Here is a 12,221-nt window from a genome sequence, read left to right as displayed (position 1 = left end):
AAAAAAAAACATTCCATTTCACTTATCCATGTTCCCTGTAATAATAGTTTATGCATAAGTGCTGTCCCAGAATGGCACATTGATAAACGCTCGTGTTTAGGAGATTGATGAGATATTGTTTGATCTAATCTACAAATAGAAACTCCTCACCGTTCTGTATAATTTCTTAACCACAGCAATAATATATCCTTCGTTGCCGGCTACATTCTTGAGGTCCTTACACAAATCTAGTGTCCCTGTTTACATATGGAGGTTTGCAGACTGTAATTTCCCACCACTCTGCCCACTGACATTTTGATAAGGTTATGAACTTAAGCTAAAAAGTTCAAAGAATGTGTCCTCCACCTATGAGCCCATTACACTTTAATTACTCTATCACAGAACACAATGGCCAGTGGCCACACATACTCGTGTGTTATGGGTGTTTGCTGGTTTTTTAGGACAGGTTTTACAGCAGAGCCAACAATTAAAGGAAGTTCAGGCTTTGGTCGGGCTATTTTCTCTCTCTACTTTACAGTGAGAAGGCTGCAGGGTGTCAAATTCTTAGTGTACTACACTCACAAAGATTTTGTCTGACAGCCTAAGAACTTTTCCTTTTACTGGACAGGATTAACAGGGAGACTTGATTAATGTTGAGGTTGAATTTAAGGTGATGGAGGGTTTACAATCCAAAGCTGATGGGGGCAAATGGGGCCGGTCTACATTAGACGCATACCAACATGACTGCTCGCATCCTTCCCTCCGACTATACTGACGACCATGCAGATTTGACTTGGAGGGGATTAATACAATGCTGACTGCGGGATCAAGAATGAGTAACATGGCGAGCTTCATTTTCATTCACCGTATCCTGATTTTTGAAAGTAAAAAAAAATGTGCGGAGCGGCTTTTCTGTCTTATCAAACTACAATGTTTTTACTGGATCTCTCCAACTGAGGCAAGGACCAGACATCCAAAGCAGGCACCGCTGACCTGGCAGACACAGTGGAAAGACTGAGCTTAACAAAGACGCTGGAGATCAGAACAGGCAGATATCCACACAGTCCGTTCAAAATAAAAATACACCAGAGCATCATTACCTGAGTATTAAAAGCACTTACAGTATCGTCACCATCAATTCCAGCTGTGGTTTAGTGTTCGGCACCCATTGCAGGCCTGTAACTGCCAGTGCATCTTATGGTTAACTGTTTCCTGTAGTCTCTGTGGTGGGCGGGAAAAACATGTGAGAGATTGAAATATTTGTCATTTCTGAAAGGAATGAAAATATTGGTGAGTGTGGTGGACTTTTTCCTATGGCGAAAGCTGAAGTAATGAGTCTTGCAGTACTTGGGTGATACAATTTCACATTAATCAACCCGAAGGAAATGATGGGGGAGGAAGTGATTACAGCAACACCCCGTCTCCCCACCTCCAGGATCTCTGTCCTGGATAGATAAGCCACTCCTGTTGCTAATTTCAAGCAGGAAAGCAGGAAATGTGACAGTGTAGTTTTCCGCTTCCATAAACAAGACGGCCGCCAGAGTTAGCCGCCAGTCCTGTGTGCCTCTGGGCTCAGACATACTGACAGAGAAAGTGAGCAAGGGACGAGAGAGGGGAAAAGTGAGAGAACAGGAAAGAGGGGAGGCAGAAAGACAGGAAAACCCATCAGAAGCAAAGAGAGAGAGACAGGCAAGAACTGACAGAAGAAGAAGAGAGAGAGAGAGTTAAAGACACACTTAACTGAGTATCAGTCTCTCTTCTTCTCCTTGAAGTCATGGCCGAGAACAACACAAATCTCTTCCTGGAAATACTTCAGTCTTATGATGCTGGTGAGTTTTTTTCTGACTTCCCTTCTCTTTTAGCAGGTCTTTTTTCATGTGGTCTCTCTGATTGGCGCTGTCGTTCTCTCAGGAATCGAAGCTTTAATCACCTCTGAAATGGAAATACATGATTCTTTTTGAAGATTGCTTCATATAGACTTTTGCAACTCACTCCAAATCTATAAGGTCCAGACGTGTTTTCTTAGTTCTTTTTTCCTCCGTTTTCCTAAATGTCATTTCCAGATGACTTTTGACCAGTGTCTCCTTTCCCTTAAGTTAGAGGAAAAATAGAAACCGCTGTGGAAATATAGGCTGGTAGAAGAAGTGGGTTCAGTCTTTTAACGCTCAACTGTATTGAGAGGAAATTGATTTGTTTTCGCTGGCAGCTGTCCACAGGATTTGTTTTAGCCGCTGCATTCTCTCTCTTCTCTCAAGCACGCTTATGTGGGCACTACTGCTTCCAAGGCAGAGAAGCAAAAGTCAGTGCTTTTTTCGTGGAAATGAAATGCAATCAGTTCATTGTCACTTGCTCTGGTAAACAGGAAAGAGGAAAGACTATTATCATGTTGTCAAGACGTTGTTGTTTGTTACAAACAGATGTTTGTTGTAATATTGGCTAAAATTCCTTCCATTCCCAAGGGATAATAAAAAAAGGCTGTTATTCAGGATTAAGTAGATTGTATTGCATGTGCATAAATATTATTAAACTCTTGTTCCTTACAGTGAACATAAAGAGTAAACAAGATAATTCTGCAGGCAAACAAAAAATATGGAGTGTGTTTGTTAAGGTTCCATCAAAAATACATATTGAAGCACAGTTCATAAAATATCCTTTTTGATATGTTTCTCTCTTCCCAGTCCCTCTGATCATAGCTTTCTGTGTGTCCATCGCGGTGGGCCTGGTCTTGGGGGCCCTGGTTTACGTGATCTTGACCTGGATGTCCCGACGCAAGGCAGGCTCTGCCAGCATCACCCGCCGCCCTCCCCGCCAATCGCGCACGTCTTCCCGCAACCGCCCAGGCTTTCACCGCAACAGCAGCTACGACCGGCGCAGCAACAACAGTTTGGTCAGTGCTGCTTTCAGCTTCCACCGGCAGACTTCCACCCCAGATCCCCTTGATCCTCTGGGGAACAAATCCAGCTTCAGGGCCTCCACCTTCCACCCTCTGCTCCAGTGCAGCCAAATCGCCAGAGAGGCAGAGGAGGGGAGCCAGACCACGCTGCCTCGTACACCGACTCTGACCACGTCAACGGGATCGGCTCAAACGGCAGCCCGGCCAGCTGCCACCCCACCCAGACCTGAGTCACTTTGGGGGAACAATGGCCTGAGGGGTTCCCATGCTACACAGACCCCACCTCCAGCTTATGAGAGCATTATTAGAGCATATCAGGAAACACGCACCTGAGAGGGGTGAGAGAACCAGGCGGACTCTTAACTAAAACATTAAAGAAACAGTTCACACTCTCAGTTATGCGGGCTGCTTATGGACAGAAATGATTCCACTTCTGTATAAAGACATTAAAATACATACTGGTGACGGGGCATTTAAGCTGCAAGACGAGACTTCTCCTTTGTCCCTGCTGCAAAACAGAAAATGATTGTGTGTGTGGCCCAAAGGAAGGCAAATGTTTCTGTATTAACTTGCATTTAATAAACTCTGTCATTGATGAATCTATGTAAAACCTGGTGGAGACAGCTTTGAACTCATTTGATGTTTTAATTGCTGTCGAACATGTTTTTTTACAGAGCTGTGGTGTTTGAGGGTGCGTGGTGTTCAAAGTAATTTAGTGTGTCTGTGGTTGCAAGTACGGTGTGTTTGAGTTTGAGAGAGATGCACAGAATGTTGGGTGTCAAAAGTGTTGCTGTTTTAATTAGATTGTAATTTTATGAACTTTGCTCATAAATGAATGCAATAAAAGCAAGAATGAAAAAGCATGACAACTGATTTTTCCATACAACACCTGTGGTCTGAAGGGTGTTTGTTAGCACAAACAAAGCGGTGAGCCTTCTTGCATCGGGCAACACAAGATATGGACATAATAACATAAACACCTGCTAAATATTGCAACTTACTACAAAAGCCATCCAAATATAAATAAATATTACCTTAGAGAAGTTTCTAAAAGTCAATTTTTGTTGACTGTGTGTTGACAAGTGTTAATAGCATTTTGAGGTTGCGGTGTTAATGTATAATATTGCATTGTGAGGTTATCCATTAGTGGGGACAATAATGTACCTTATCAAAAACAATACGCAATATAATGCAATTTAACATAACACTAGTGCAAGCTACAGGCTCGTGTAAATCATTCTCTGAACATTATAATCTGTACAATAGTTTGTGTTTCTTGTATTATTGTGGTGTTGGATCACACGTGTTTTTTGTATTTATTATTTTGTCCACCCCCTTATGAGCAGACAGATGTGTGTACGTCCTGTCTGACGGTTTCCTGGTATGGTACCCGCTTAACCATGTTTAAGTTTGGCACAGGTCAGCCAACACACATCATCACAGATATTATATTGCAGGTATAATACCGCAACAAACATATTGCTGATGGCGTTAGTCTCCATAGATGACGTATTATTTGTGAGACAAGTTGTTGTTGTGCTTCAGAACACCGGGGCGCTGCAACCGCGGAGGCCATGACTGTAGTCCTTTGGAAGTTTGTCGACAAACAATAAGGTAATGTCAGTGTGCAACAATGAAAACGAACTTAATGGTCCAGCTGGGGAGCTACCAGCTAAGCTGGCGGAGAGCTTATACTGACTGATAGTTGAGGTAACAGTCGCTACTGGCTTAGCCCTCGCTTGTCATTCCAAGCTAACTGCAGCTAACGTTAGCAACTTGTAACGTTACGTGATTTGATTACTTATTAGCTAACTAGCTAGCTACATAAGTTAGTTGACTATTACCGTTAGTCATTAATTATTGTTACAAGTTGGTTAACTGTCGCTGTCGATAGAGTTTAGATCATAGATCGCTGTGCATCATAACTTTGACCGCGTTCATTAACGTTATATTAACGTGAGTTAACGTTAAGCTTCAGTTAAATAAGCCTTAGCTTAAGTGTCACTGGCCTTACGTGTGATTCTATAGTGTATATACGTGTCTAGTGTGAGGTAGTTAGTCTCCTCTTTAACGTATCTACAACATACTGGGTGACCTGCAGGATGTCTGGTGCAGCTCTACGACTGATCCGCTGTCGGAGACTGAGCACAGCTGGGCCGCCTGGAGTGAGGAAAGTGCTTCAGTGGAAACATTTAAGTAAGTTATTATGATACATAATTGACGTGTGTACACCGCGTATTGTGCTAGCTCGTAGTACTCTAAATAAATAGATTCAACCATCTTTCAATGGATCCCTTTTCTGTTGACATTTAGGGAAGGTTGCTAAAGTAACTGGTGCAGTTGTCTCTGGGTGAGTTACAGTGTTTACATACTTTGATCCTGGACTTGTGTCACTGTGGAGCCACAGCTTATCCGTTACCTTTCTATAGGGGCTGTCTTTTTATCACTTATGAAGTGGTGGCCTTGAACAAGGCGGTGACCATTGACACCAGTGCGATTCTTCAGGAGAAGTACAAGTCTTACATCTATCTGAAAGCCACTCCCTCCGATGAAAAGGAGAACCTCACTGCAGGTACTGAAAGTCATCCACCTAGGATAAGACCATTTTGAGATTTCGCTTCAGTTCAGATGTTTTGCTTTTGGACTTCCCAGACCAGCTAGATAACATCTGGAATATGCTGAATGGCTTTATTTATTTCTTGTATGAGCACAGAATGATACTGAGTTTGCCACGTCCAGGTGCCCAGTGACGTCTGTCATCACTACTTCCAGTCTTTCCTTCCCCTCTCTACTATCTCTGTTGCCTGAATGTTTGTGTCAGCCTGTTGACTGATCTCACTTCCACTGGTCACGGTTCTCTTATGTAATGGAAACGATCACCTATACTGAGAAACAAATGAGCAAACATTACTAAACAGCTTCTGTTATCTTGGTAGTGTTTTTATAGAAATGAAAATCTAATTTTCTAGGTCATTGTAGTATTTTTTTCCACATTGTGTGTTTAGGGCTTACGCACAAAGCAAGGAGGGAACTTCATAAAGCAGCAAGGCGGTTTCTGGAAATATCATCTCGGGTTATGCTGCAATCACTAGACGGTAAGAAACCAAACGTCATTATATCTGACGTTTCACAGTTTGAGCCATGGTACTGCTCCTCATGTTTCTAAGACTGGAAAGCAGAAGTTGCTGCTAATAGAGGAACAGACATGTAGTCTCCTAAAACTACAGCTGCCGACTCATTTTTATGTGGAGTGTGCACATTGAGGCTAAAGGAAACACCTGCTTTGTGCATGCACATCCTGTTTTGATGTCTCATAGTTTGTGTATTAATGTGCATAGTGTGCTGTAATACACAATACATTGTTGTTTTGTTCGCCTTATATCACCTCTTGTGTTAATCACTCATGACGTTTAATTGTAAATGTTAAATTATAGAAATGACGTATTTTTCATGAACATACATTCCCATAAGATATCTAATAAATCAAATTTTTGACTTTTTAAAAATAAAAAGCTGCCACGTTGATGACACAAGTTTTGAAACCACAATGTTTGTAACGTCTTAGCTGTTGGACTAATCTGAAAGTGGTCGTGTAGAGACTGGTAGTTAGTCGTGGTAAATACAGTTTGAAGTGCCTTTCGCAGCATTTGTTTACCCCGTATCCACCTCATTCTGGAAACGTTCAGCTAGTCAGTGAGCTTTCTATTCGTCTGTCATAGAGCACTACAGCCATGTGGATGCAGACCCACATGAGGTGGCATTATGGGTCCTACTGAGGAGGACAATGTCAGCCAATAAAGCCATCAGACTACAAGCCGTTCAGGAGCTTGCAGGAAATCACCACTGGCACGGTAAGATACACAAAGTTGTTGCACATCACTTCAGGTTCAACTGTAAACCCTGAAGTGGGATTAGTTGACAGCTGTTGTCGATAATGCAGACTACCAGTACCAGACGGCAGCCCAGGTTATAGACCAGCAGACAGCAGTGGGCCTGGCCAGGACTCCTCAGGTAGACCTTCGATTCTTCCTGCGCTCACCTGCACTGCCGGACCTGGAGGATGTAGGTATCTCCACTAACACTAACTATTCAAAACTATTGATCGTTTACATCACATAAGGTGATGAATACGATGTGTTTACGTCTTCACAGGGTTCGTCGGAAGAGGATGGACTGAGGCAGCTTCTGGCGTCTCTGCCTCAGTCTGAGGTGGACAAGTGTGTTCAGTACTTTACCTCACTGGCCCTCAGAGAGAGCACCCAGTCCTTGGCAGCACAACGGGTAATTCAGACGGAATGATGGGACTCATGTGTGCACCTCTGAATACAGTCTTTTGTCTACTGATGCATACGCTCTCCTATGTTGCAGGGTGGTCTGTGGTGTTTTGGAGGTAACGGGCTGCCTTACGCCCAGAGCCTCACCTCTGTTCCCTCTGAGAAGGTGGAATCCTTCTGCCTACAGGCTCTGGTACAGCACTCAAAGGTAATGACAGCCGTTACGCATCTAGACATGAACTAGTCTTGGGGGAAGACACAAAGCACCTTTTGTTTTAGTTTGGTTAATTCCTATGTTTCATGGTTGGAGGGATTCTTGTCATCATGCAAGTGTTTATAGAAGTGTTTTAATTGTATACACGGCAAACTGAACTGAATTAGATTTCATAGTTTTCCGAACAGAAACAACGACAACCTCATCAGTTAATTTGGTTCACACCTGGACAAAACTGAGTGGAATAACTCCTGTTAAGACTGGTTGATATTGACTGAAGGTGAATAAATGTTGTGAACTTACTGAAACACATCCGGTTTGCAGGTCCAGAGCCACTGTGACCACATAGTTGCCAACGGTGGTCTGCAGCTCCTCCAGAGGGTTTATCAGCTTCGTAGAGACTCCCTGAAGATTCAGAGGAACATTGTTCGTATCATAGGAAATTTGGCGCTCAATGAGAGTGTTCACCAGGCCATATCCCAGTCTGGTAAATCTACAGCTCATCTACTTGTCCCATAGTCTAGTTATGTGTAATATTGTATTGAATATTACATATTCACCATTACAAAGACTTAAAATACTCATACTTGTTCACATTTGTTCATATGTTTGTTTTCTGTTTTTAATACTTACTGTCCCAATTGTATTAACTGAAAACATAACAACAGATTATAATACATCCAATATCTTTCTTCCTTCCCTCCCTACCTGTATCACACACTTCAGGCTGGGTGTCGGCCCTGGCTGAGATGGTGCAGTCTCCTCACGTCATGCAGGCGTCTCATGCAGCCCGCGCTCTGGCCAACCTGGATAGGGAGACGGTGAAAGAGAAATACCAAGACGGCGTCTACATCCTGCACCCACAAACACGTGGCAAGTAGGAAAACGATTCATTCTATTGTTACAGGTTTTTGATAAAGTATTAGTTCCAATATTATGTTGCATGTAAACCAACACTTGACAATGTGTTGATTTCCAGCCAGCCAATCAAAGCAGACGTGCTCTTCATCCATGGGATTCTTGGGGCCGCTTTTAAGACGTGGAGGCAGAAGGACCGCGACATGTCGGGGGAAGAGAAGGAGGCAGAAAGCAGGGAGGACTACACAGAGTGCTGGCCAAAGGTGAAGAATTCACCGTATTCCTGTAATCACTGTGGACCACCATTAAGTGCCTTTCCATGTTTCTCCACCGACATTTTTATATTAAAACAACTATGGATTGATCTTTCTGGCTATAAAAGAGACTCAATAGTGTTTTTTCATTAAACGTGAGGTTTCCCAAAGACATTGATTAATCCTAAAAAGATGAATCATCTCTGGCTGTTCTTCTGTGTTATGTCCTCTTGTATTGACAGTCGTGGTTGGCTGCCGACTGTCCAAATCTGAGAGTACTATCAGTGGAGTATGACAGTCACCTCAGCGACTGGATGGCCAAGTGTCCCGCTGAGAAACAGAGGTGAGCAATCTGTAGTTTCTAGTGTTTAAGTATAAAATATTGTATCAATGTGCAAGTCACGTTGGTTACTTACCAATAACCATATTTTTGCACAACTCATCCAACATGATTATTTAAAGCTAATTAAGCTACACTTCTTGATGAAATTAAATGTTTAATTGTCCTAAATGTTCCAGTATTTATTATGTCAGACTCTCATTGAGTGAACTGTTGAATCATTCTTTGCTTTGGTCTCTTCAGGAAGTCCTTGGCCTACAGAAGTCGAGAGCTCCTAAAGAAGTTAAAGCTGGCGGGAGTTGGAGAGAGGCCTGTGGTCTGGGTAGCCCACAGTATGGGAGGTATTCTGTCAGAACTTTCCTTCCACAAGCACTTCAGATCTTTACTCAGATCCCCTGAACGCAACATGAAAAACAAATGATTTCACACCTGTACCTACGGTACATGCGATTACATGTATCTACTGTAAAAGTTGTGCTCATTGTCTGTTTGTATTCAGGATTGCTTGTGAAGAAAATGCTGCTAGATGCCGCAGAAGACCCAGATATGCATGAACTGTTAAAGAACACCAAGGGAATAATGTTCTACAGTGTTCCTCACCATGGCACCTTTATGGCCGAGTACTCGGTCAGTGTCAGATATCTTCTCTTTCCCTCTGTAGAAGTCAGAGAACTTTGTAAAGGTAAGTGTTTGAAATGAATTGTGAGGTCCATGACTGTCTGTGTTTCATAGAAATTGTTCCAATATCTATTGTGAGTTGTTGTCCAAATGTGCTTTTTAAGACTCGCCGGCACTGTGCAACCTCAATGAGAACTTCCTGAACATGGCCAAAGAAAAGGAATTCAAGGTGCTGAGCTTTGCAGAGACGCTGCCAACAACCATTGGCCCCATGATCAAGATACTGGTGGTCCCAACACAGTCAGCAAGTATGTCACGATACTGGGATTTATAGCTTGAATATGAATGCATGTGCAAAAAGAGCACAGATCTTTAAAGCAGTAGGTCTCGTACTTTTAGCGCTTACCTCGAGCCTGCTCTGGTTGGGTTTCAGATCTCGGCATTGGAGAGCTCATCGAGGTGGACACGGATCATCTCAACATCTGCAAGCCGGAGAAGAAGGACTCGTTTCTTTACAAGCGCAGCCTTCAGTTCATCCTGGAAGCACTGCAGAGCTACATCAGCCACTGACTAACATATATGAACCAAACACACTGATAAACCTACTATTTACTTGAAATGGGAGAGACCACTGACACCCATCCCCCCAAAAATATATGAAAACATAACTGCCTATCCTTAATGCACATTAACAACCACTGATGTGACCATAACATGATTTGGAAAATTTAGCATTTTTTACAACTTGATTGCTGTGAGCGGTCAGTTGTGGTGAAAATGTTTGTTCTCCTAGTCGTCCCCTTAGATTGGTCTCTCTCACTAGTGAGTCAGAATTTGAAGACCATTCAATTTTTTTTTTTAAGTTTTTATTTTGTATGTTATGTATTTTATTCTAACTGCAGTATGTCAGTCATATTGTCTGCCAAACTTATTCCTTCCTGAACTTTACCTCAAACGGTCCTGTATTAATATAATTCGGGTTGTACGGTATTTATTTGTAATAACCAGGCTATGGGTTTAAATCTCCACGTGTTTGTAGTCCTAATTGCCTCTAGCAATGCTGACAATGAATAAATGTATGAAGTTGGAGTCGGACATGTCTATGTTCTGCATCTTTTTCATCGCAAAGCCACTTTGCAATGCATCTCATTTAATGTTTTTTGTGTAGATCTCTGGGTGCATTAGATCATTGAACATGACTGATTTATGGTAATACTGGACTTTTATATGATGTACCAACCACAACATTAACCTGTTTCATCATTGTTCAACACAGTGTAGCTTTTTAGAAGGAATGGTAATAATTGACGATGTATTTATGCCACATGCGCAATTTTTGCATCGCTGAAGATTGTCCCTTGCTACAGACCGTACGTCCCCACAACGATTAGAAACCAGGAACAACAAAGCTATCAGGTTGGTGGAGGTCCGTCTCTTTTCCTCCTCAACTCTTTCGCTTGAATATAACCACGTATCTCATCTTTATTGGTAGCGCATTCTGTTTAATATTTTAAAACCGCAGTACTTAGCAGTATAGCCGCGGTGTCATGTCACGTAACGTTAGCTTTGAACTAACGTTAGAGCTAGCTAACCAGTCTCAAATCAGAAGCTAACGCTAACAACTGTGTTCGTTAAACACTAACGTTTAGTCACGATAACCGCCAATGCTGTTTATGTTTTCTGGGGAAACGTTAATTTATGTTAAGCATGCTGTCTCGTAAAACAAATACTTTTAAAACTTTGGTCTATGTTTCGTGACTGTAAGTTACTGTTCGGTGTCTGCCCATTACCTCCGTTAGCTTGTCGTGTTTACGGCCAGGAAAGTAACACGCCTTTTGTTTATTGTGCTGCAGGTCTTGAGGATTTTGTTTGCGTCGACTGCTGATTTCTCTGCACGTGTCAACATGGTGAACGTACACAAAGGTGTCCTTGTTGAATGGTAAAGAAAACTGTAAATCTACCAAGAAATATTTGTGTAGATCAAGTGATTCTGACCAATATGTGTGCACGTGTGTGCAGAATGTAATGATTTATGAAGCTGTCCCCTCTGCTCAATGGACCAGCGATCCTGCCATGAAGCAGTTCCTCCTCTACCTGGATGAGAAGATGGCCCTGGGAAAGAAGTTCATCCTCAAGGACCTGGACGACACACACGTCTTCATCCTGGCAGAGGTGGTGCAGACCCTGCAGGAGAGAGTTGGGGAGTTAATGGACCAGAATTCATTCACCTTCACGCAGAAATAACACGAAGTCTGGCTTCTTGGACTTACGGCTGTTTGTTTTTTTTAGTTCGTCCTTAAATGAACATTGTCTGCAATGTTTTAACTGCAGACTGAAATGGCGCATTATTTTGTTGGAATAATTTGAAAAAAAAGTAAATGTTTACCTGTGTGACCGTAGTTTGTGCGGTCTTTCAATTATGTCCATTCAGGACATTTCTTTGATGCATTTCATTGTTTCTTGATCATGATTTAAATTGACGATTTGAGTTTCCATTGTTACATCTGCCTTGGCATCACATGGATGGTTCTTCAAAGCAGACGTAATTGAAACAAAGTTAAGCGCAACGAGACAAAGGTGCATTGAGCTGTGAAACTGGGAGTTGGCACTTATAGTGACCGTTTCACATTTAAACAGTAATTTTGTTCAGCATTTAACCCAAACATTGCTTAATGACCATGAGAAAGGTCATGTTTGAGGTAGAAGAAAATAAACCGAACAAAGAAATTTAGTCCCCCTTTCTTCAAGATATTCTACACACTGTCGGGGGAAATGATTGTGAATCAATTTC

General features: G+C 42.2%; 3 protein-coding genes across 8 annotated transcripts; all 3 read left to right on the top strand.

Annotated features, from left to right (window-relative positions):
• Nucleotides 1-1,629: 1,629 nt before the first annotated feature.
• myct1a (myc target 1a) lies at nucleotides 1,630-3,644 on the top strand. Its single transcript, XM_079290603.1, has 2 exons — nucleotides 1,630-1,808; nucleotides 2,658-3,644. Exons 1-2 carry the CDS (start codon nucleotides 1,754-1,756, stop codon nucleotides 3,203-3,205), a joined length of 603 nt encoding a protein of 200 aa, XP_079146729.1. The 5' UTR covers nucleotides 1,630-1,753; the 3' UTR covers nucleotides 3,206-3,644.
• A 755-nt stretch (nucleotides 3,645-4,399) lies between these two features.
• On the top strand, nucleotides 4,400-10,525 carry serac1 (serine active site containing 1). Of its 4 annotated transcripts, none has more exons than XM_079290701.1 (17): nucleotides 4,400-4,486; nucleotides 4,974-5,068; nucleotides 5,186-5,222; nucleotides 5,302-5,444; nucleotides 5,878-5,967; nucleotides 6,592-6,723; nucleotides 6,813-6,934; nucleotides 7,025-7,153; nucleotides 7,241-7,354; nucleotides 7,685-7,847; nucleotides 8,087-8,237; nucleotides 8,340-8,481; nucleotides 8,715-8,815; nucleotides 9,056-9,153; nucleotides 9,312-9,494; nucleotides 9,595-9,738; nucleotides 9,864-10,525. In XM_079290701.1, the coding sequence occupies exons 2-17, from the start codon at nucleotides 4,975-4,977 to the stop codon at nucleotides 9,998-10,000; spliced, it is 1,980 nt and encodes a 659-aa protein (XP_079146827.1). In that variant the 5' UTR covers nucleotides 4,400-4,486; nucleotide 4,974; the 3' UTR covers nucleotides 10,001-10,525. The 4 variants fall into 4 exon arrangements, with proteins under 4 accessions (XP_079146827.1, XP_079146829.1, XP_079146828.1 ...); XM_079290702.1 differs by lacking the exon at nucleotides 4,400-4,486 and adding an exon at nucleotides 4,487-4,582; XM_079290703.1 differs by lacking the exons at nucleotides 5,186-5,222; nucleotides 5,302-5,444.
• Nucleotides 10,526-10,811: 286 nt separating this feature from the next.
• gtf2h5 (general transcription factor IIH, polypeptide 5) lies at nucleotides 10,812-11,822 on the top strand. Of its 3 annotated transcripts, none has more exons than XM_079290298.1 (3): nucleotides 10,812-10,846; nucleotides 11,284-11,369; nucleotides 11,494-11,822. In XM_079290298.1, exons 2-3 carry the CDS (start codon nucleotides 11,335-11,337, stop codon nucleotides 11,672-11,674), a joined length of 216 nt encoding a protein of 71 aa, XP_079146424.1. In that variant the 5' UTR covers nucleotides 10,812-10,846; nucleotides 11,284-11,334; the 3' UTR covers nucleotides 11,675-11,822. The 3 variants fall into 3 exon arrangements, with proteins under 3 accessions (XP_079146424.1, XP_079146425.1, XP_079146426.1); XM_079290299.1 differs by having other exon boundaries at nucleotides 10,818-10,856; XM_079290300.1 differs by lacking the exon at nucleotides 10,812-10,846 and adding an exon at nucleotides 10,896-10,918.
• The last annotated feature ends 399 nt before the right edge of the window (nucleotides 11,823-12,221 follow it).

Source organism: Melanostigma gelatinosum (assembly GCF_949748355.1).
Source record: "Melanostigma gelatinosum genome assembly, chromosome: 19".
NCBI lineage: Eukaryota > Metazoa > Chordata > Actinopteri > Perciformes > Zoarcidae > Melanostigma > Melanostigma gelatinosum.
Note: the sequence above shows the minus strand (reverse complement) of the source record. Positions and strands in the feature narration are given on the sequence as shown.

What these genes read in the sequence shown, in the direction of transcription:
- myct1a (XM_079290603.1), top strand. Translation starts at nt 1,754, where the DNA reads ATGGCCGAGAACAACACAAATCTCTTCCTGGAAATACTTCAGTCTTAT. An exon ending in ACTTCAGTCTTATGATGCTG is followed by an intron (nt 1,809 to 2,657) that starts GTGAGTTTTTTT and finishes CTCTCTTCCCAG; the next exon opens with TCCCTCTGATCATAGCTTTC.
- serac1 (XM_079290701.1), top strand. Translation starts at nt 4,975, where the DNA reads ATGTCTGGTGCAGCTCTACGACTGATCCGCTGTCGGAGACTGAGCACA. An exon ending in AGGAAATCACCACTGGCACG is followed by an intron (nt 6,724 to 6,812) that starts GTAAGATACACA and finishes TCGATAATGCAG; the next exon opens with ACTACCAGTACCAGACGGCA. An exon ending in TGTCCCGCTGAGAAACAGAG is followed by an intron (nt 8,816 to 9,055) that starts GTGAGCAATCTG and finishes TGGTCTCTTCAG; the next exon opens with GAAGTCCTTGGCCTACAGAA.
- gtf2h5 (XM_079290298.1), top strand. Translation starts at nt 11,335, where the DNA reads ATGGTGAACGTACACAAAGGTGTCCTTGTTGAATG. An exon ending in AAAGGTGTCCTTGTTGAATG is followed by an intron (nt 11,370 to 11,493) that starts GTAAAGAAAACT and finishes TCAATGGACCAG; the next exon opens with CGATCCTGCCATGAAGCAGT.